We start from the raw sequence: 24217 nt of genomic DNA, 5'->3' as shown, positions 1-24217 counted from the left end.
GCCATTTGCATAATTATCATGCATAATTTAATATGGAACACTGAACTCAAGACTTATACGCAAGTTACTAATATCTTATTGAATAAGCAGGCACAAATTGTTTTTCATGAATAAAGGAAGATGTAATAAAAACGTTAATAAAAACTATAAAGTACTTTTCATGATAACAACCAGAATTAAAATTTTTAAAGGGGCATCTACTAATTTACATATATCAATAGGTTTTTGTCTTTTGTTTTGCAATAGTGCCTTCTATATCCTGGGCTGGCCTGGAATTCACTATGTAGACAAAAATGACCTTGAACTTCTGAACCCTCCACTTCCACCATGCATGGTTTCTTTGGTTCTGGGAATCAAGCCCATGGCTTTTTGCATGCTAGGGAACCACTCTAGCAACTCAGCCACATCTGAGGCCTCGGGAGGTTCTTGAACACAATTATTCTTGAAAATATATGTGTTAAAGCGAACTACAGTGGAACCCCACCAGCAGTAACAACAGATGATGGATTACTGCAGAGCCCTTCAGCTCTTAGTGTTTTGTTTTTGTTTTTTTTTTTTTTTTTTTTTTAGTTTTTTCCGAGACAGGGTTTCTCTGTAGCTTTGGAGCCTGTCCTGGCACTAGCTCTTGTAGACCAGGCTGGCCTCAAACTCACAGAGATCCGCCTGCCTCTGCCTCCCGAGTGCTGGGATTAAAGGCGTGTGCCACCACTGCCCGAGCTCTTAGTGTTTTGAATACACCAGCCATAGTTATCATTTTGCAAATGGAAAAATAAAAACTGGCTAGGAGCTGGCAAAGATCAATGGCCAGGAGATGAGATAAAATGAATGTATTTATGTCTAAGGTCTATTTTTGGTTTGTTGTTTGCTGCTGCTAGACAGGCCAGGCTGGCCTTGAGTTCAGAGAGATAGGTCTATCTCTGCTCCCAAAAGCTAAGATTAGACTCATGCCCTACATACAACTCAGGTATACTTTTGTATCTGGATTCCTTCTTAAACTTATTGAAAACAAGCACTATGACATAGTCTGAAAATGATGCAGAAAGATAGTTTTTAGTAGGCACTATGATGAGTCAAAAAGCAACCATAACTTTAACATGTGAAGACAGAAGCCATGAGGATGGGATCTGGAAGGCCTTTCCGCGTGTCCAAGTGGTTGAGAGCCTTGCGATCTTTACGGTAATAAATATTGTAGGGCCCGCAGTCCCCCGGGACGCCCCACTCAGATGCTATTCCACAGCTGAGGAGCAAGGTGTCAGCTCCATTTAGAATCAGTGCGTGTTGGGCTTTTTAAAAGCGTTAACACGTATTTTGAAAAAGCAATTAATATTTCTCAGGGAAGCAGAGTCACTTTGCCCCCCTTGCTCTGAGCTCTTGCTAAAAAGGAGGAACTGTGAGCTGCAAACAAGATTTCCTCAGTCTGCATTCTCCCACTGGGTGACAGAAAAGAAGTATGACCTTGAGTAACCACTATTTTCGTAGGAAGAGAAGAGCCCTTAGCTGCAACAGTGCATTTCCTACTTGGAAACAACTGATCACAACTTAAAGGTGTCCTTGTGACCTGCTTGTGAACCCAAGTGAGCCACTGAGACAAGAGTCTAACATCATCAAAGCTTCACCAGAGAGCTTTGCCAGCGGCTGTTTGAGAGTGAAAATGGTGTGTGCAGTAAATAATATCAAGTGTGAGTGTGTGTGTATACTCCATATACTTATATACACATATATATATAGACTTATACTCCATACACCATAGAACGTGGTTAACTAAAAGTTTGTATGGGGCTGGAGAGGTAGCAAGCTCTGGCTCCTTTTCCAGAGGACCCAGGTTTTATTCCCAGCACCCACATGGGCTAACTCCAGTTCCACAGCACCTGATGTCCTCTTCTGATATCTTCAGGACATAGACTCAAGAAACGCATTCATACACATGAAATTAAGATAAAAATAAAAGAATCTGAGTGCATATTAAAACATAATTTCTAGGTCTCTCTCACACACACACACACACATACACACGCACACACACACACTCTCTCTCTCTCTCTCTCTCACCCTGATGACTTCATGAACACAACTAGGTTCTCTTGAATGAGGTGTTAGTTAAGATCCTGGTAAAGAAGCCCCAGACGCACACTAGTGAATGACCACTCACTCACTACGCACACTAGTGAATGACCACTCACTATGCAACAACAGGCAACAGTTATTTCATGTCCCTTGACCTCAGCTGTATTTTTTTTTTTACCTATAAGCACTTAAAAATCAGTTTTGTTTTACACATATAATACATGTATGTAGTCTAAAGATTTCAGGGGATGATTTCCATTTCTCACTGCTCTGTGGTGGTCCCTCAGTTCCCATTCCAGAAGTAACTACTACTTAAGTCAAATGTAAAATTTTGACTCCCATGTTCCAGGCTGAAATGTTGAATTCAGTAACCCTACTGAGTCCTTGTTATGTTTAGAAATCCATAGGATCTAAAGAATCTGAGCTTGATCTAGAATGGAAAACGATACCCCAGACACTTTAATATTGGGTAATAAATGCAAGAGTAAATATTTAAGAAGACAGAAAGTGAAACGAGTAAAAAGAGAGATTGAGACCAGGGCTGAGGCAAGCAGACGGCTTCAGACAGTGCAGGTCATTCTCTGTGGCTCAGGCCACAGGATCATGCCCTTCTGGTGGCTATGGAAGCTCTAACTAAGGTATCTGCAATAATATGAACCATGTAGAGGAGATAGTACTAACCAGGGGCTCAGCTGCTATCAAGCTTGACTTTGGGTGTTATGTGTTCATATCTATTCACATGTATGTAAATTTCCTTTTGAAGCAGTGTCCCCACGTAGTCCATCTGAGCTCAGGAAAATTGTTCTCTTGGGTCGCCAGAGTAGCTGGAGCCACGGAGGCTCCGTCATGCTTTTCTGGGCAGTCTTAACACCGAGTATGTACAGAGTGAGAGGTGCTCTCCAAATTACACAAGTGGGACACTCAAGATTCCATTTAACATGACAAAACCTGACCACACCCTCTCTTGGTGTTTCCTACGACAAAAGTATAAGCCAAAGTTGGGTAATTTTTAATGACTTACTAATTCTGACAATTCTTAAAAAAAAAAACCAGTTGGGTTAAATAGAACTTGGCTCAGATTCCCATATGTCAACATCCTATGCCATAATGGGTTAGCTGAAATGATGAATTTTCAGAGTCCCTCAAGGAAAGCTGGAAGGCAAGCCAGCACGGAAAAGATCCCCCCTCCTTCATGGTATGCTCACCAGTCCTGAGAGAGCAGAAGTGTGGTAGCACCAATGCTCTAGAACTTCTCCAAAGTACCACAGAACAGGGGGCTGTAACACCTTGACTTTCAATAGGAAACATTCTGTGAAAACACATGCAAGTTTTTTTTTCTAATTTTTAAAGATTTATTTTATGTTTATGAGTGTTTTGCCTGCCTGCCTGCCTGCATGTGCAGCATGTGTGTGCAGCATGTGTAGCATGTGTAGCATGTGTAGCATGTGTAGCATGTGTAGCATGTGTAGCATGTGCAGCATGCGTGTGCCTGGTGTCCCCGGAACTGGAGGTATGGAAAGCTGTGAGTTACGACGTGGAGCTGTAAACTGAGGCAGGCCCTTCCTAGAGACAGCAAGAGCCTTGAACAGCCAGTCCATCTCCCCAGCCCAACTCATACAGTTTTCATAGAATGATAGAACTTTCCACAGAATATCTGTCACTCACACAGGAACAATGACCACAGTATAAAGACCAACCTAATAAAGGAAGACAGGCCAAGGGCACCCCAGGCCAAGGGCACCCCAGGCCAAGGGCACCCCAGGCCAAGGGCACCCCAGGCGTGAGAGAAGGAACGGAGCTAGGACTCAGTTAAACTTCCAGTCACTCGCTGATAAAAGCCTCGTGTGTGATGGGGAGTAAGCGATCCAGTTCAGAACACCTGTGCTCTGTGGCATGTAAAGCACAGTGTGAAGGGCTGACTCGGAGTCTCAAAGACACTTTTGTTTAAAAAATTACATTTATTTTTGCATGAACTGCGGGGGTATATGGAGGTGGGAGATGATTCCCTCTTTCCATCATGTGGGGCCTAGTGATCAAACTCAGGCCTCTACCTACTGAGCCATCTTGCTAGCCCAAAGAGGTCACAAGGGGTCACTTGCCCCTTCCCCAAGGAACAAGCAGAGGCTGAATCCTAAGGTAAGCAATGGGAGACCGGTCAGAGACACACCTCCAGCTCCTCCCCTTCTCCTTGCCTACACTTTACTATTTTCTTTCTTTCTGTCTTTTTTTCCCCCTGAGACAGGGTTTCTCTGTAGCTTTGGAGCCTGTCCTGGAACTAGCTCTTGTAGATCAGGCTGGGCTCGAACTCACAGAGATCCACCTGCCTCTGCCTCCTAAATCCTGGGATTAACGGCGTGCGCCACCACGGCCCAGCCGCTTTACTGTTTAGATGTGGCACAGTGGTCCTGATCACTAATCTCACGGGATTTGGTCCACAGAACGACGAACTCCGTCCTTGTTCTTGTGGCTGTACTTGGATCACACAGCACAATCCACTAACTCGACTGAGTTCTTGACGGTGTGGAAAGCACCAAATCAGAAGTGTTATTTAAAGCCCCGATTCAAATCTAGGTATTTGGGTCAAAGAAACTGAAACAATTCACAGCAACAAGCTGTTCGTTAAAGTCACGACTTCTGCAAGACATCAGGAAGGTTTCAGAGTTCATACGGAAACTTCCTGCCCAAAGTTCCAAAGACACCATCACCCTGAACGCCTTCATACAGCGAAGAGCAACACAGACAACATTTACAGATTTACTGATTGATTTATTAGGTTATTTTATATTTATTGTCTACTTTATTTTTATTTATTTATCGGGGGGTCTCAGCCCCAGTACTCTAAACATAATCTTATGTGTAACAGGAAATCATTTTTAGAATGCCCAAATAACTATAGGTACAGGTCAAGAATTCCAGAGCATATTGATTACATCTCCCTGGAGGAAGGACCCTCCAGCACCGTCTGTACTCACCCTGACAGCGACGGCTTTTAAGTATATGTGACACTAAGAATTTCATTCCTATCAGTGCCAGGACTAGAAAGCCAATGACCAGTCAGGCCTGTCAGTTGTTGCCCGGAGCAACAAGGACAAGAGGGGAACTCATCGTCCTGGAATGTCATCTGCCAGCTGCATTCACACATTTGCACCACCTGAATAGCTGATTCTCTCGGCTCCACACGGCTCATTTCAGCACACGTGGTTTCGGAGTGAATATTTGATCAGGTAGGGCAGAGAGAGATTTGGACTCATCTGAGGTGTCACCATAATGCACTTTTGATAATTCCTAGCATCAGGAACGAGGTGTCTTAGGATTTCTTCTTGGGATGTTGAGAGATGGACCTGTGATCCTAATTAAGGAGGATGAAATGGGATAAGACACTCAGAGACACTTAGCACAGTGCTGAGCGTCCTGCCGCTAATAAAGAAATATGGCTTCCTAAAAGCATTTCCTCCTGTCTATTGGCAAGGGTCCTACAAACGCCTCACAGAGCCTGAGCTACTGGGAGACGGGGGTCTCATGCTGACAGGGAACCTGAAAAATCCCCTCCCCTTTCCAAAGTCTAGTTTATCAAAACCGAAAGCTAACACCCAAACACAGGGAGGAGAGAGAGTTGTGTCTTCAGACTGCTTCTTCCTGGCAACAGCCTGGAATCGCGCATCGACGATTTCCAAGAGGTCAGGGAATTCACAGCCCTTCACGTATTTCCGTTTCCTTTGAAAAATTCCTTTGCTCCCATTATTTGTGCAAAGTACAGGCCTTCCACAGCCACTGACAGCCACCAACCTCTCAGATACGGCTCCTCTGTTTCTCTTTCACTCTCTGTCAATTTTATAAGTTCTTTACTTGTTTTCGAAGGCCTGACTCTTTCAACTCCTTTGGACTGTTCCCTTCAACGACTATTTATTTTGATTTCTGAGACAGAGTTTCTTAGTTGCTGTTCTATTTCTGCGAGGAGACACCATGACCAAGGCAACTGAGAAAATAAAGCATTTAACTGGGGTCTGCTTACAGTCTCCGAGGTGAGTCCATGACCACCATGGTGGGAAATGAGGCAGCAGACAGGAAGACATAGAGCTTGAGTAGTAGCCGAGAGCTTACATCTTTTTTGTTTTGTTCTTCAGAACAGGTTTCTCTGTGTGGCTTTGGAGCCTGTCCTAGAACCAGCTCTTGTAGAGAGACTGGCCTCGAACTCACAGAGATCCGCCTGCCTCTGCCTCCCGAATGCTGGGATGAAAGGCGTGCCCCACCACTGCCTGGCTGAGAGCTTACATCTCATTCATAAACTGGAGCTAGAGAGCAGCGAGACTGGTGCTGCCCTGGGCTTGGAAACCACAAAGACCATGCCTCTAACAAGGCCACACCTCCTAATCTTCCCCCCAAAGTTCTACCAACTAGTGGCTATATATCCAAATATGTGAGGTTACGGGGACAACGGTGGTCTTCTGTAGACAAAGCTGACCTTGAACTTGTGACACCCTGACTAGGCCTCCCAAGTCACAGGCATGTGCCAACATGCCTGGCTCAATTCGGTCTCTCTGGTAATGTACACAGGAGTCACAAAACATCACTTTGGCTCTTTTTCAGATTTTGTCCATTTTATTCAAAGAGAAAATTGTACTATAAAAATGATACAAATACCCTCTAACAAGACTAGATTCTGTAATGAAATGCTAACCCTTCACAGCATAGGCCTGAGACAACCATGCTCAACATCACTATTTCTGCTGAACAGTGTTCGGAAACCTAAGCAAGTGTGAGAAGGGCAGGCAGAAAGAATGGGAGAGATCAAAATCAACTTTGCTGACTACACACAGAACACTGCAAAATTCTCATGGGATACAAGTTAAATATAAAAAAAGAATTTTATCTTATACACAATGAAAACTGAAATATGAAATGTGCTATTATGTTAACATCAAATAACATAAATAAATTTTATGAATGATATGTCAATAAAGTTCTGAGAGATGGAAGAAGGTACAAATAAGAGGCATCTACGAGAGTATATTTAAAAGTCTGGTTGCTTTCAGAAATGACCCCTGCTCTCTTGGCCTCCTGAATGGCCGCGACTACAGCATACCAGTGACATCTGCTACTTTAAGGGTGTCAGTTCTCCAAGACTTCAGGTACAGATATGATGAAACCTCAATCTAATGACAGCTGAGTTCAGCAAGATTGACAAGTTGATTACTAAATGTATTGGTGCAAGCATGCACACAGCAGTAATTTTCATCCCGTTTCTGTCATAATCCCTTTCTGCTAATCCACACGCATGCCCCGGACAAGCCTCATTTATTCACCTCATGCAGGTCAGCATTGAAACTATTTACATAATTATTAGTCTTGGGCTTAATAAAATCTTTTTATTTTTTATGTAGTTATTTTTAAGTAGCCTTGGCTGACCTTGAACTCAGTCCTCTGCCTCCTGATAGCCAGGACCACAGACACACCTGGCCAAAGTCCTTAGGGATTGAAGTGAATGGCCTTTGGTTGGCCACATTGCTGGCTATGGTGGGACAGACAGAACACTGATGCCACCCTCAAGGTTGGAAGATTCTTTGCTGACAACCTTAGCTTCCACATGGAAGCTAACATCCTACCAGTCACCGTTTCTTCCTGATGACACTAACTTCTTTTGTCCCATTTTGCGCCAGGAGCAAGTCAATAAAAGCATAGTTTAGACTAGTACCAGTCTGGCCGTTTGGAAAGCAGTGTATCTTTCCTGAACAATGACACCCTTTACTGCAAGATATGAAAAAACTACATTAGTTAATATTATGATACATCTAACCAGAAATCTCCTTAATTATTGGGGTCCTGTAGAAAGAACAGTGAGATACAAGGTTCTCAAATTTCAAATTTTCAGTAGAACGATCTAATTTTATTATTGGAAAAAAGAATCTTTTGTTTTCCTCAAACTGACTGAAACACTGATTTTATATATATATATTTAAATCACATATTATCCACACACTGCCACCTGGTCTTTCAGCTAGAATGGCATTCCTCAAAAACACTGGCCAGGTCAGAATAACTCTAACAATCACATCACTGCTGGAGCTGCTTTCTGCCAGTGCAACCACTAAGTGCATTCGATCCTGCATTAACTAGTGAACACCTCCAAGAATCTCCAATCACAAACCAAGAAGTGTTAAACACGCAGCTAATTATGCTGACACCACGTGAGAGTCAGTTCTGACTGGGGTTTCCCAGGCAGAGTTCATACAGACTAAGGTAGACCATGGACAAGTTCCTTTGTTAATGGAAATATTCTTTGTTGTTGTTGTTCGAGACAGGGCTTCTCGGTATTCTCAGTAGCTGTGGAGCCTGTCCTGGAACTATCTCTGTAGACCAGGCTGGTCTCGAACTCACAGAGATCTGCCTCCCTCTGCCTCCTGAGTGCTGGGATTAAAGGCATGCGTCACCACTGCCTGGCATTAATGGAAATATTCTATATGTGGGTTTTAGTGGTCATTAGATGATTATAAGAATTCATTTCACCGGGTTATATTACTGGATATGTGCACTGTGGCCACACATAAATAGAATAATTTTAAAGTGTCTCCAAAGGTGGCTCACAGCACAAATTTCACAGCTGAAGCAAACTGGTAATAACAGCAAAATTCTTTTAGTAAAAGAATAAAGTTTTTTGTTTTGTTAGATACTCAGTCTAGCTCTGTTGTTCAGGCTGTTCTAATGCTCATGGGTTCAAGCAATCCTCCTGCTTCTGGGAGGACAGGACACTTAGGAAATGGTCATTCTGCAATCACTAGTTACAGACAGAGCTATGACAGCAGCCACAGACTCAGGTTAGCTTCCCTTGCTCTTGCTAGCACAAGCTTCCAGAACTTGACCTTTCTCAGGAACAAACATTTTCATTTGGATTATTTGTTTTAGCTTTCTCTGTGCAGTTCTCGAGCAAACACAGCGGAGTGTCAGGGGCCCAGGCTCCAGCTCGCTGTCTGGGGGCGGTCTCAGCCTGCTCTTTACTTGCCTGGGGGCTTGCTGTGCTTCAGAGTGCTTCAGTTTGTTTCTAGTGCACAGAGGACACCTGCAAGCTTACGACACAATTTACAACAGTGCGACACTAACAATTTAACACTCATGTCACTTAGACAAATGGAATTGCTGCTTCAGACTTAAACGGTTTCTAAGACTGCCCCACGCATCACCCTGCGCCCCCATTGGCTTAGGCATCCAACTGCATGAAAACTCCAGGCGTGTGCTTTCCTCATGGCCAAGGGAGTTCATGCTTTGTTTTGTTCTGTTCTGATGTAGTCTCTAAAACTTATTTTTAAATTTTATATGAAGGGTAGCTGTCCAAAGGATGAATGCCGATTTAATACCCATACCTTATCATCTCAAATTAAAAATGCTAATCTTAATAACTGAGTTTGGATATTTCTTCTTCAGAGGGGCTGTTCACAGACCAGTGCTGAGCCTTCTTTTAATTTTGCCCTCTCCCTAATCCTCTTATTGTTCCAACACAAGTGACAAGCCTAGAGCTTTCGTCACTTTATAATCACAAACAGTATCTCGAACTGTGTGACTGGAAAGACTTAGCGTTTATTCAAAGGATTACCTTCATACTTCTAAAGAACATTACACATTTTATATCTGGGAATTATCTTAGGAAATAACTTAAATACATCCCTTCCAAGGAAGCAGAACCCAAACTCTGCATAGGAATTCTCATTTTCCACTTAAGGCGGCAGAAAACAACAGTGGGGTAGGAAGAATGACTTCCTGAAGGCTTCAGCAGAACTTACAGACCACGACATCACAGCTTCTCCAGCCAGATTTAGTTTATGACCACTGCCCCACAAAGCTGGACCGTGGCCAACTGAATACCCTTCCCATCAGCACCTGAGATTATGATGGCTGAGAAAGTCTACCTCCAATTTGAATGACAACAGCAGATCAAGTGACAAGTTCTGTCTCCTCCAAGGGCGGATCCAGAATGTCTGTCCTCTATCTCTGTTGATAAGCACTGGTCTCACACTGAGGGAGGGTGACCTGGATCTCCAGCAGTTCTTCAATTTATTATGAAAAAACAAGGTAAGAGGACACTAAGCAATCTTAAAGGTAGGGTGGACAAACCCAAGAACAAACAAGAGTGCGGAAGAAAGGGGTGAGGTGGCGGGAGTCTGTGTCCCAGCACTAGGACGGTTGTGGTGGGAAGGCTGGAGCTACATGGGGGGCTAACTCTGGGGAAAAAGAAAAATGGAACCAGGGAAACTAAGTTCAAATGAGACTGCAGCTGCTCCCTCCTTAGAAATCCTCTACTTTAGTTAAAATACAGGCATAGCGTATTAGGCATAAACAATGAGAAATCTTAGGTATTTACAGTGAAGAGAATTCACAGAGTAAATATATAGAAATTAACCTATTCAAGTATTATTTATGATTCAAAGACACAGTTTGTAATTCTTTGGATGTATAGAAAAGTGAGCAACCAACGCAGGGCCTTTTTGTTTTGGATGGGCTGTGTCTCTCAGGAAAAAATTCCAATAGTGTCCCCTTTATCTCGAGTCTAGAATATCTCACAATCACTGAATCCCCAAATTTAGGCTATCCACTGTTTTTATTCTGCACCAGAGTTAAGATGAAAATGATGTCCACCTATCAAACACCTATGATCAGAGGAGAAACTAAAATGTTCTGTGTTTCAACCAGTAAAGTGAACTGGGTGTGTTCCACAGGCACCTCTACATGAAGCAGTGAAATGGCAATTAACTACATGATAGATTATGAAAGAAAACAACTAGAAAATGAAGTAAAACCCTGCTTATCTCTTATGGTTCAATAGAATAAGGTCGCACAAAAACATAACTAGCTAGCTAAAATAATGCATGTATGTCTATGCACCCTGAGTGTGCGATGTTTGAAGAGGCCAGCAGAGAACACTAGATCTCCTGGATCTGGATTTACAGACAGCTGTGAGATGCCATCTGTGTGCTGGGAACTGAGCCCAGGTCCACAGGAAGAGCAAGTGCAGCAAGTGCTCCTAACAGCTGAGCCATCTCTCCAGCACCCAGAAACAAGGTTTAAACAAAATAGTTTCACTTTGAAATTTATTATGTGTCAGAGAGCATGTGTGTGTGTCATAAACATAAATTCTGCAACAGATAAGTTATATTTGTACACAGACACACACAATTTTTTCACTATCTTTACAAAGTTTTCACGTCTAAAAAGATTAGAGAGCGGTGGTGGCACACGCCTTTAATCCCAGCACTTGGGGGGGGTGGCTAAGGCAGAGGCAGGCGGATCTCTGTGAGTTCAAGGCCAGACTGGTCTACAGAGCTAGTTCCTGGAAAGACTCCAAAGCTACAGAAAAATCTTGTCTCAAAAAAAAAAAAAAAAGACCACCACCACACGGTTAGACGGAGGATGTTCCGTCACCAAAACCGAAGGACAGCTATAAAATATGTCAAAGGGAAAATGGGAGACAATAGATGAAGCAGTACAAAACAGAACAAGGAAGTGCACAACAATGATACCTAAAAGAGGAGATCCCACATTGGGAATCTTCCCTAAGCGACAGGTCATCAAACATCTTCCAATAAAGACTACTCAAACGCAGGGATCACAATGAAAGCAGCACTCCCTGATTCAGGGACAATTTCAATGAATGCCTTACTTTTAAAAATAGAACCTGTTAGAATTGCCCTATTAATTTCTTTCCACAAAGAACTACAATCACTTAGGCTCATTTTGTTAACATTGGGAGAATAGTGGTTCAGTAACAGCAGTGATCTGATTACAGTAGATGCTAGATGGATAGTAGAACATTATCCATTCAACCAAAAACACAGATTCTTCATCAGGAGATCCAAACCATGTGTGGGGGGCTGAAGAGAATTATCCACTAGAGTCCAGCTCCTCAAGGCTAAAGCCTCTCTGCTCAGAGTGAGAGAGAGAGAGCAGTGCTCACGCTCACAACCCTCATTGGTTCAGAGAGGAAACATGGATTTCAGGAAGGAAAATTGGGCCTAAAATAAAGAGATAATACTAGAGCTTGGCCACCAGAAAAAAAAAGTCCCTTCTCTACCCAAACTGTTGGCAATTTCAAAGTTTGAAGGCCACAAAGCAACAACCCACCAAACCTTAGGCTGCACTTTTGATAGTGATGCAAGCAGATCAAGTGTGATCATCTACTCTATTAGTCAAAAATCAACTTAAATTCAATTTTTTCAAAAAAAAAATAGATTAATGGTTCACTAAACTTTCTCCTAATCTTGAAACAACTTAACCTAGAACTAAAATTGTTCTATGATCAATATAATATGCATTATTGCCTCAGAATACTATATGAAATACATCTGACACTTGGCAGCATGCATTACTAGTGTCTAATTGTTTGACAGCAAAATTAATAATATTGTAGAGTTTAAGGATAAAAGCCTAAGAAGGGGCCAGGCAATGGTGGTGCACCCTTTAATCCCAGCACTCGGGGAGGCAGAGGCAGGCGGATCCCTGTGAGTTCGAGACCAACCTGGTCTACAGAGCTAGTTCCAGGACAGGCTCCAAAGCCACAGAGAAACCCTGTCTCAAAAAACCAAAAAAAAAAAAAAAAAGCCTAAGAAGGCCTCAATTGAATACTGAATAAATACGTCAACACAGTAAGCAGTCATTTCAGACCAGCTCCCTGTTAGCACTGGCCTATTGAGACTGCCCAAGTCTTGGTTCCTTACAGGTCTCAGTAGCCCCATTTGATGCAGGGAAGTCAGGACATAGCTTCCCCAAGACCCTGCCTGTTGCAGGCAGCAGCCCTATCTATCAACCTAGAGCAGAAAAACAAGGATACGTATGCTCATCAAAGACCCCTCATTAAAGTGGAGGGGTAGGCACGGATTTAGACAGCTTGATAAGATCTGAAGTTTAATAAATTGACCAAAACAAGCATATAGCTCAGAACACTAAGAAAACAGACAGAATCAGACGGCAGTTTTGTAATGGGTTCCGCTCTCTTTCACAGTTTAAGCCTCAACCAAATCAACTGTTTGTGAGGATTTTGAAACTAGCATAGATTACAATCTGTTCTAATTCAACTGTTCAACCACTGTGGAACTGTGGATAAATCCCCGATGACATTGTTGGGGACACAGCCCTCAGGTGAGATCTTCAGGCAGTCCCCACGTGCAGCAATACTGTGCGCGGCACCATCCTCCCCTCCTTCACTCGTCTTAACCACGAGAGTGCATTATCACACTCAGCTCCATGGTTCGCCAGGCTTGGCTGAGAACAGCTCTACAATACAAACGAAGCAGGTCCAGCCCAGAGTCACTAAGGAACCCTGTTCCAGATATCAACGCTACACACTCACAGGCTGATGGCAAGGTTAGGAAATTAATAACTATACTGACATACCAGGGCTAACTGATGAATTTCTAAGCGCCATGCTTTCTGCAGGGAAACTATCTGAGATACAGCATTCGGATTGCCTCTGCTGCCATAGAGCAGGCACTTTGATACTCCACAGGTTGAGTAAATTGAATCCATATATTGTATTTACGCTCTCTGTCAAGGCTGCTGCTTGACATTTCAAGTGATCAAAGGCGAGCAGTCATCAACCCTGTAGTCTTCAATACCATGTTTGTTACATTTAATCAAGGCCCGGCTCCACCTCCCCACTCAACCAACACTAAGAATGTCTGAATACACGGCAGTTTTCAGTAGCAAATAGAGGCACACCTCTATCCAGAGACATAGAAAACCCCAACCAACAAAACGAAAGGAGAAAGCAAATGAGCATCATCCTCTATAATGTGTAGCAAAATAAAACTCAAAAGCAGAGAAACGCTCTCTAAGCATCCTACCGGAGGCAGCATCAATCACCGTGGAAACTCCCCTGCGATCAGAGACTGGACGGGATGACCCTGGCATGCTGACTGGGTCAGAGCGGACCGGCTGGATCCTGCAATGCAATTTCATTTAGTTCACATATGTTACTGGCATGGAAACTGTCACTTCCTACAACAGACCTTAAATCAGGAGTGCTGGAATGGCTTAATCCATTAAAGAACCATACGTTCTACAACCAGACCAAAAAGGAGCTACAGCCCTGAACTCCTACACAAAGCCAAAGCTCTAAAAACATGACGTTCCCACCTTACCAGGCACACTCTAACTTCTTCTCATTAACCTGTGTTGTTGAGCAGATTAAGAAATGAGTTGAAAAACTGAAGTGAAAAAATGAATTGGAAAAGAAAAAAACAGTTAAAACTTTTGGCTTTTAAAAGTATACATATGAATATTTCATGAAAGGCTTTTGAGCATAGTGCAATAGAAGACGGCTATGATACAGCCAATCTACCTGTCTATCTCTGTATAGATACATATAAATATAGACAGACAGATAGATAGTCTCTGTTTTAAACTCAGAGATCCTCCTGCCTCTGCCCCCCAGTGTTGGGATTAAAGGTTTGCACAACTATATTTAACAATCCCATGTCATCATTACTCACTGTTATTTTATTAACAAGACTAAGACAGGATAACAAGGTTGTGCTGCAGAGGTCAGCCAGGGCAGCAACTAAGTAACTTCCATAAGATTATCAATTAACATGTAACAATCAATTTGGACCTCAGCGAAACTGGTTTATTATATATAATATGAAGCTCAAGAAGGATAAGGTATAAATGCTGAATCTCCAGTTGCTTTAGAACAAATACTATAATGATAATAACTACAATTGTTATTTAATATATTTAAATATATTTAATAATCAACAAACAATGTTAACACTCTAGTTAAATCAAGCACAAACAGTTTAAAGTTAAGATTTAAAAAATACAAGGAGCTCTTTCATATTTAGAAAGGAAAGAGGATCCCCAAAAAAACAACTGAAAGATTTTGAAAATGTACTGTTATTTAAAAATAAGTTATAAAATATTAGGAGGACTGTATCTAAGAAAAGATGCCCAGCGGAAGCTGCAGGAAACAAGAGGGTAGACTATGCACATGGCCACTAAGGATGCTGTCATGTGACAAAAGGGGGTGGGGCCTTCAACAGCACCTGTGACAGTGACTAGGAAATCGGTGGTAGGATCTTGTGTGTTTCACAGAAGAGAAAACATAGTTTAGAAATAAAGGTCTCCTGCTTTAAAAGTTTTACTACTAATACTTTCATAATCGGGTGATGCTGTCAACACAAATCGCTGGATGATGACCTCGACTACCTAAGTTAGCCCAAGTTTAATAACCAGCAATACAGAATGTGGTCCAACAGTCTATGGTCACTGTCTGACATCTTAGAGTCATGTTTAAAAGTTTGAACAAAATGAAGTTCAAGACAGAAATCACTGAGAGATGAGCACTGAACACAGTTTAAACTAGCGCTAGGAGATAACCTCAGCCTTAGGAAGCAAGCTTAAAGTGCGTCCAGGCTTGGGGAGGTACACCACGGCAGAGCCACCTGCCCGTCATGAACAAGGCCCCAAGTTCCATCCTGAGCGCTATGGAAGGGAGGAACGGAGGGAGGCAGAGGGAGGGAATGAAACAAAAACGGGAAGAAATGAAAAAAACAAGTTAGGCTTAGTGGTACATGCTTATGATTCAAGCATTAGTAAGGAAAGAGAGGAGCGATTGCAAGCTCAAAGCCAGCCTCAGCTATATAGCTAGAACAAATCTGGCTCAGCAGTCAAGAGCACGGGCTGCTCTGCCAAAGGTCCTGAGTTCAATTCCCAGCAACCATAAGATGGATGACTCACAACCATCTGTAATGAGATCTGGTGCCCTCTTCTGGCCTGCAAGTAGACATGCATGCAGAACATTGTATACATAATAAATAAATAAATTAAAAAAGAAAGAAATGAAGCATTGGTGGAGTAAAAGCAAAATCAAAAAAAAAAAAAAAAGGAAAGGAAAAGAAAAGGAGTAGAGAGGGACTAAGGACCTTTCTGAAAGCAAAGAAGTTTCTATGGTGTCCATAGGGGAACTGAGTCAAATTTCCAGACACATTCTAGGATAGAACTAGCATAACTCAATGAACACACGGGACAGGAGAAAAGAGGCCTGAAGAGTGAACATAGCCCAGCTGTGTTACATCACACCTATCGTCCCGGCACTCAGCAGGAGGCTGAGGCAGGAGGACAATCATGAGTTCAGAACCATTCTGACTCAGCCAGGCGGTGGTGGCGCACGCCTTTAATCCCAGCACTCGGGAGGCAGAGGCAGGCGGATCTCTGTGAGTTCGAGACCAGCCTGGTCTACAAGAGCTAGTTCCAGGACAGGCTCCAAAACCACAGAGAAACCCTGTCTCGAAAAACCAAAATAAACAAACAAACAAACAAATAAATAAATAATGATTCTGACTTCACAGTGAGCTGCAGAACAGCCTGGGCTACAGAATCAGAACCAGTCACTAAACAAAATAAAAATTAAAACCAAACAAAACCCTGGATTATGGCTTTAGCAGTAGATCTAAGGAGTCGTGCAGGATTGGGAATGAGAGGAAGAGTTAGTTCCTGTCCAGACAGTTAAATGATCAGTACTTTGGAGACCATCACAATAAAAGTTAGGCGGGTGAGTGGCATCATTTATATCCTGGCCCTTCCGTTCCCAGTTCCCAAACTAGTGCCCGACATGCACAACTATGTCCTGCATTTAAAGAATGTAAACAAATTCTGAAAGCCTCATCTAGCCTGGCAACAATTTTGTCTTTATTTTGTTTTGAGACAGGGGCTCTTTTATGTGGTCCTGGCTGGTCTTGAACTCACAAAGATCCAGCCATCTCGGGGTATGATGGCTAGGCATGGGCCGTCATACCCAGTTTGGTTTTGTTATTTTAATCTTTTTAGAAATTTTTATACTTTATTTTTATTTTTTGTACATTGATGTATATCTTTATGAAGTTACTAGATCCCTTGGAATGGGAGTTACAGACAGTTGTGAGCTGCCATGTGGTGCTGGGAATTGAACTCAGGTCCTTGGGATGAGCAGCAGTGTTCTTAATCACTAAGACATCTCTCCAGCTTTGGTTTTGTTGTTTTTTTTTTAATTTATTGCTATTGACAAAGAATAAAGGCATATTTCATCCAGAGATTAGAATATAATTTCCCATAATTTTATTTTAAAAAAACAAACAATGCATAATATTTAAAACTTTGCAAAAGTATTCTTATGGCCTTGGACTCACTAACCCACCTAAGCCTCCTGGATGCTGGGATTAAAGATGTGTGCAATTATACCCATCAGAGTTTATTAACAGACTGATTTTCTCCTGATGGGGCTGACTGGACTCAGCCACAGGCATATGGACACCCCTTTAGCCCTCAGCCAAATCCCAGTCCTCGAATTCTTTTGAAAGAGAAGACAAGTATAATGAAGACTGTAAATTAAATGCTATGCTAATGCGAGACTACAAAGTTTAAAAATAACTAAATTGAATCATAAAAATAGAAATGAAAAGCGTTCTCTTGAGACATGTATATGATTCTGACAAGTAGGAAGTCAGGAAAACCCAGGCCACCAATCACAAACAAAGCACACTGACCCTTCATCTCACGTGATGTACGGGAAGAAGACAGACACAGGTGCAGAACTAAAGACAGCAGTTCCGGCTTCAGAACGAAGGCGGAAGGTAAATTCGCCAGTCTGAACAAGAAGCACAAACTGGACAGCTTTTTAAAGTGCTCTGGCATTAGCAAAAAAGATATTTCAGAACGAAAATATCTGCAGCATGTGGTCAGCCCGAGAGATGACAGTAAATGACAGTTACAGATGGAGTCAACAATAGGATACTGTGTCAAAAGGAGCCGTGAACACTGCACGGGACACTCGTTACAAAGGAAGACTTTCATCCTGTCTTAGAACTAACCTCCTGCTTTCCCCTCTCTTACCTGAGACTGTTGAGATCTAGATCATCTGTATCGAAATCCAAGAGCGGCTGTGGTGTGTCGCTCGGCCCGTGAGACTGCAACACAGACGAACTAGATGATATGACCGTGGTCTGGCCTGAGGGGTGGATGGTTTTAAACTGGAACTGGGGACCCATCCACAGGCGTCTGTGGGGTCCAGTGTGTGTTACAATTTCAACCTGAAAAAGAGACAGGGTCGTGGTTCAATATATTATATTATGGTCTGCAGCGGTAACTTCTTGTTCTTTTAATAGCCACTTTCCAGGTTAGTGGAGTAAAGACAGTCGGAGTACCTGAGCCAAAATACAACCACAATCCTAACTTACATGGATATTCCTGTTCTTCCTGGAACGTCAATTTAGTTCCCACTACACACAACCGATGACTTCTAATGCCTTAAACATCCAGTGCTAGGGGAAGCAGCACTCCCTTCTGATCTCAGAGAAGCTATATACTCAAGTATAGAAACCCCGATAAACATACACACATGCATATGTACATAATTTAATATAAAATCTTAAATAAATCTAAGTTGCTTCCTGCAAGAGCCATAGTGTAACAAAAAGCCCAATACCAGGGATGAGAAGCCTGTTTAGGTCGAAGCTCCTCTCTCTCTCCTCTCTCTCTCTCTCTCTTTCTCTCTCTCTCTCTCCAGACCCCACCCCTGAGGAAGCCCGCCAAGTGGCAGCTCCCCACCACCACCCAGATGCTCAAGACCATGCAGACATGGTATTTAAGACCCAGCCCATAGACAAGCCATGTGATTTCTCCTCACCAATCTCCCCCCAGATTAAACCTGGTTTTATTAATTCAGCCTGATCTGATTTTTGCATCGGCAAATAGACTCAATATTAGGGTGCAGAAACCCTTTCAAAGCCCTCTTTTGAACTGATGGTCAGGGTTGTCAAAGACTCCCAAAACATTATAGGCTGCTGCTGCTGACCTTGGTTATGGCCCAGATGCAGATGAAAGTCCCTATTGCTGACCATATACTTAGACAGAGGACCCAGAGGGTGTGAATGGGTCTGACCTGAAAGTCTCCTACCTGGGAACTAGCCTTCATGATACTACAATTTGCATTCAAGCTTCTAAAGGAGGAAAGCAAACCAGCTATGGTATCTATGAACCACAACAATGACCAGCAAGGCACAAAAACATTAAGGTCACAATCATGACACATATGCCTGGGTGGTTAGCAACAACTCTCTTAAGACTAGACCTGTTTAAACCCTGGACTAGAAGCCTAGCCAACTACCTGAGGTTCATGGGATCATGGATCTTTGAGGAGATCCTAGGGCCTCCACCTTACTAAACTACATTCTCAATATCGATCATTATGCCCACAGATTAGTTCTCACCCCTCATCAAGGAAACAACTCTTTCAGACAGATGCAGACCATTACAGAAAATGATACCTATCAAAATGTAGAGTTGGGGAGCTATTCCCACATCTAAGCCTCAGGGATTATTGAGGCAAAAAGTTTGCTGCTGTGAGATTGTGTCTCCAAGAAATGCCCAGGAAGGTAGGTACTCCAATGAAGTCTCACCTACTGGCTGCCTAAACATGGCTTGAACAATAACGACACCAACAGACATGCTAATATGGAAGAGGGAGTTCTCACAAGCCTCAACCAAGACCAAGAACTGCAGGCAACTAAGGAATGCCAAGGGGGAGAGACACTCTCTCCCAGGAAAGGGCACACACATTGGTTATCCAATACCAAATGGTCAGCCTTGAACACTTACATATATTATACAGAATAAGCAGGTTGTAATCATATTTAGGAATAAGACACACCACACCACACCCCCCCCCACACCACCACCACCAACAACAACAATTAAAGAGAAAAAGAGGGGCTGGAGAGATGGCTCAGCGGTTAAGAGCATTGCCTGCTCTTCCAAAGGTCCTGAGTTCAATTCCCAGCAACCACATAGTGACTCACAACCATCTGCAATGAGGTCTGGTGCCCTCTTCTGGCCTGCAGGCATACATGTAGAAATTGTATACATAATAAATAAATATTAAAAAAAAAAGACTGGCGTGCCCAGAAAAAAAAAATAAAGAGAAAAAGAGCATGGATTATAAAGAAAATGGGGGGGGGTTGTACATAGGAGGGGAAATTATATAATTATATTATAATCTGAAGAGAAATTTCACCTAAAACTGTAGAAGTGTACATACATCAACATATCCACAATATATGCACCATATCGTGTATCTAAAACACAAAAATCCCATGCAAGCGAAAGGAATTGCAGAGTTGGAAACCTGAGTTGTGGACCCCATGTAACGAGATTAGCTTCCGAGGGACTGACCGCCTTTGTAAACTCAACGAAGCCATAGCCGGGCGATGGTGGCGCACGCCTTTAATCCCAGCACTCAGGAGGCAGAGGCAGGCGGATCTCTGTGAGTTCGAGACCAGCCTGGTCTACAAGAGCTAGTTCCAGGACAGGCTCCAAAACCACAGAGAAACCCTGTCTCGAAAAACCAAAAAAAAAAAAAAAAAAACTCAAGGAAGCCAGCATTTACCACAGTGAGGGCATGCAATGGAAGTGTCTAAAAGTAATTCTCTCAAGCTCTTGAAAACAGTGCAGTTGTTCTTGGCTCTAGAAAACTAAGATAAGGCCCAAATCATCTCACAGATGAAGCTGGATCCCTTGTACAATACAGTAGCATATTTATATTGCTTCCAAGTTTTCTCACGTCTACTTTTTAAGTACATTTTTAAGATTAATTTCTATCTATGTGTATGTATCTGTGTGAGCACACATCACTTGTGTGCAGGTGCCTAGGGAGTCCAGATGATAGCACAGGATCCCTAGAAGCCGGATTATAGGCAGCCGTGAGCCACCCCATGCGGGAGCTGGGGACTCGGTGCACTTAACTCCTGAGCTGTCTCTCCAGCACTCACATCTATTTTAAATAAAGGAGCTATTATGTTTTCTCTCATGTAACTGATACTTGATCAAAATGTTTTTTCTACTGTCATAAACATTGACAAGAAGTCTACACACAGTAAAACAGTAATTAAAAAGTTTTATAAGTATCAAACTCTACGGAAGGGGTGGGGCATTGCCAGGATTATACTCAATATTGTAAGAAAAAGGAACAGAAGACGGGGGAATCTGAAAATGGCTCCGCAGGCGACCCTGGGAACAACAACTTCTGCAAATCTTCAGCAAAATCCAACTACTCTTCTCCAGACGGCCCTGGGAACAACAGCTTCTGCAAATCTTCAGCAAAATCCAACTACTCTTCTCCCAGCGTTGCCATCGCCGTGTCCACACCTAGGCCTAATCAAACTGGCTCCCACGTGCCTGGAGCCCTCGCCCTGATTCTTTTATATTTAATTACGTTTCTAAGATTCCAGTGATTAAGTTTTAACAAAACACAACTGATGAGGAGTGCAAAGGCCTCCGACTTCGAGAGGGCACAGGCATCCTGGTCTTGGAAGGATATTCGCATACCCACTAATGACAGAACACTCAGAGCAAGGACAGTGATTTCTGATTCTCAGAGTTGCACTCGGCAATGTAAATTAGGCCACAGATAAAGAATTGTGTATATTTTAAGCTCAAAACTGTGAGTGTCACACAGCCGAGAGGTAAACATATGCCCGTGCAATTTCACTGAGGCGCTAGCCAGATGTTGCAGTATTCACACGCCTGCTGTGTGCAGGACAAACATATTGTATGCACTTTCACACTGACAGCACACATTACCCCTTCTTCTCAAAGAAAAGCTGAATGAAGGACAATGGTTTCTGTGCCAGCACTCTTGGACAAATTCTGTGCACAATGTGTTGTTTTACCCTAATAGCACCAGGAGAGGAAGGACCTCAGCATGCCAGAAGATGGGCCGCCACTCACAGGGCACCCCGAGAGCATTGCTGGTGTACTGGAATAAACATTGTTCCTCCAGTTTCGAGAGCCACTTCTGCTTTTCAGGCTACCCTCCCAGAAAATACCACAAAGGGTCCGACTTCTGTGAGGCACCTGTCTGATAAAAGCTGCCAAATGGGTAATGTGAGACAGGTCATTAACCTCCCCAAATGATGTCAGGCTGGAGGCAGACACAACAGCATCTGTAATGAAGTCACTGGAATCGCTCCACTGTGAAATCTGCCCAAGTAGCTTTGAAATCAAAGCGCTTCACTTGAAGACGGAGCCACTGGTGGGGTGAGAGTGGCTGAGGGACGCTGCTTTAGGCCTGGTGCGAAGGCTGTCGGTAACAGCCAGGAAAGGAATTCCAGCCAGAACTAGCAGAAGACAATGCTGACCTTCCCCCAACAAAAGCATTTGGACATTCTGTATGCTCTGCATCAAAACAGACATCTGCATGAGCACAGACAAGTGTCAGTGAAGCATAGACGTAATATGTACAACCAAATATACGTGTGCACTCCTGCAACAGTGTTTCCAAGACATTCTTAATAAGGAAATACTCATAGATCTGGTGACTCACAAAGTGTACCAATTATCTCCACTTTCCTGTAAGGAAAAGAAGAGAATAAACATAGATTTCCATTCTCTCTATGGCTCATTGGTTACGAGCATAGCCTGCTCTTCCAAAGGTTCTGAGTTCAATTCCCAGCAACCACATGGTGGCTCACAACCATATGTAATGAGATCTGGGGCACTTTTCTGGCCTGCAGGCATACATGCAGGCAGAACACTGTATACATAATAAATTGAAGAGAGAGAGAGAGAGAGAGAGAGAGAGAGAGAGAGAGAGAGAGACAGACAGACAGACAGACAGACAGACAGACAGACAGAGACACCTTGTCAGTCATCCTCATCAACTTAGACCATGAAACCCAATATGGACAAGTCCAACAGAACCACCATATATGGGCTACCCATGCATGCTTTGCCAGGGCATAAATTTCATTTCATTTTCATTGCAATAAACCCAATATATCAGAGTTTTACCTGAGAAAGCCATTCTTCATCTTCCTGTCCACTATGGTCGGAGGCTAAGCTGTCATAGGACCCATGTCGAGTAATGGGGCCGGGACTTCCAGGGGGAAGCGCTACAGGAGGAAAAAAAAAAAAAAGAATTTAAACCTCTCCAAACTGTGCACTGGAAAATCAGATGAGAACATAATCAGCTCAAATAGGTGATAGAACACATAAAACACAGGTGCAGTTCATGAACTGATGAGCAAACAAGTCTTAGAAAGATGTCCAGTTAACAGTAAACACTGGCCAGGCTGCTGGAAAATGCTGGACCCAGTTACTCAGAAGCTACAGGAAGGGATATTGTCAGAGTCAGCATGGGCAACAGTAAGAGGCTTCGTTAAAAAAAAAAAAGAAAAAGAAAAACAATCAAAACCCACAATTGTAGACATTTAGTGTTGAGATCCGTGGGAATAGCTGAATCCATCTGAACAGCCAGGTTCACCGAGGAGCTGGCAGGCCCACTCGCTAGGTGACCTGGGACGGATTCCGAGAACCCATTCATTACTTTTATCTACAGTGAAGGCACAAAAATTCATGTCTGAGAAACATTTTCAATCGCTGAAAAAAAATTCATGTATTAATTAGAACGTTGTCTTTCCTGGCCATTTCAAGTAATTTCCATAATTCTTCAGTACTACAATATAGGTGAAACTAGTCTATATAAAGAGAACCTTTAGTTAGGAAGACCTTACTGGTCTTTGCTCATTTATTGGTGTCTGTGGTTTTGTTGGAAACAGGCTAGGGTGTCTCAAAGTCACTATGCAGCCGAGGAAATTTGGACTTTTTTTTTTTTGCTATGGAAAATGCCATATTTACTATTGATCTTTGGACTCTTTTTAAGACAATCTCACTATGTAGTCCTGGCTGGCCTGGAACTCACAGAGATCCTCCTGTCTCTGCCTTCCAAGTCCTAGGGTTAGGTGCACACACTTTCAGGCCTAGTCTTGACTTTGAACTTATGGTCATTCTGCTAGGATTACAGCATCTGTACCCATGCTAGGTTTCTGTAGTGCTAGGAATCTAACTTAGTGCTTCCTACGTGCCAGGCAAGCACTCAACCAGCTCAGGAGCTCCTGCCCAAACAACAAAATATTTCTAACATTCACTGAGTTCCAACAGTTACTCAAATTTTGTGTCTCCACATCCCAGTGTTTCTTTGAAGGTACATCATTCCTTATGGCTGTGAATTTTCTCCATCCTTACTAAAAAAAAAACAAACAAACAAACAAACAAAAAAAAAACTTCATTTTTATTTTTATTTTTATTTTTTTTGGTTTTTTGAGACAGGGTTTCTCTGTGGCTTTGGAGCCTGTCCTGGAAC

At 42.8% G+C, this 24217-nt stretch overlaps 1 protein-coding gene across 3 annotated transcripts in view; it reads right to left on the bottom strand.

Annotated features, from left to right (window-relative positions):
* Bcas3 (BCAS3, microtubule associated cell migration factor) overlaps positions 1-24217 on the bottom strand; it is a 498657-nt gene that overhangs the window by 238197 nt on the left and 236243 nt on the right. For all 3 annotated transcript variants that reach the window (XM_026780237.1, XM_005350452.3, XM_005350453.3), the window contains 3 exons: positions 22867-22967; positions 17914-18110; positions 13890-13987 (listed from right to left, as the gene is read on the bottom strand). In XM_026780237.1, the coding sequence (XP_026636038.1) occupies positions 13890-13987; positions 17914-18110; positions 22867-22967 (396 nt within the window). The remainder of the gene's footprint in view (positions 1-13889; positions 13988-17913; positions 18111-22866; positions 22968-24217) is intronic.

The sequence above is a fragment of the Microtus ochrogaster genome, chromosome 7 (assembly GCF_000317375.1).
Source record: "Microtus ochrogaster isolate Prairie Vole_2 chromosome 7, MicOch1.0, whole genome shotgun sequence".
In the NCBI taxonomy this organism is placed as follows: domain Eukaryota; kingdom Metazoa; phylum Chordata; class Mammalia; order Rodentia; family Cricetidae; genus Microtus; species Microtus ochrogaster.
This window is presented reverse-complemented; position numbering and strand designations above follow the sequence as displayed.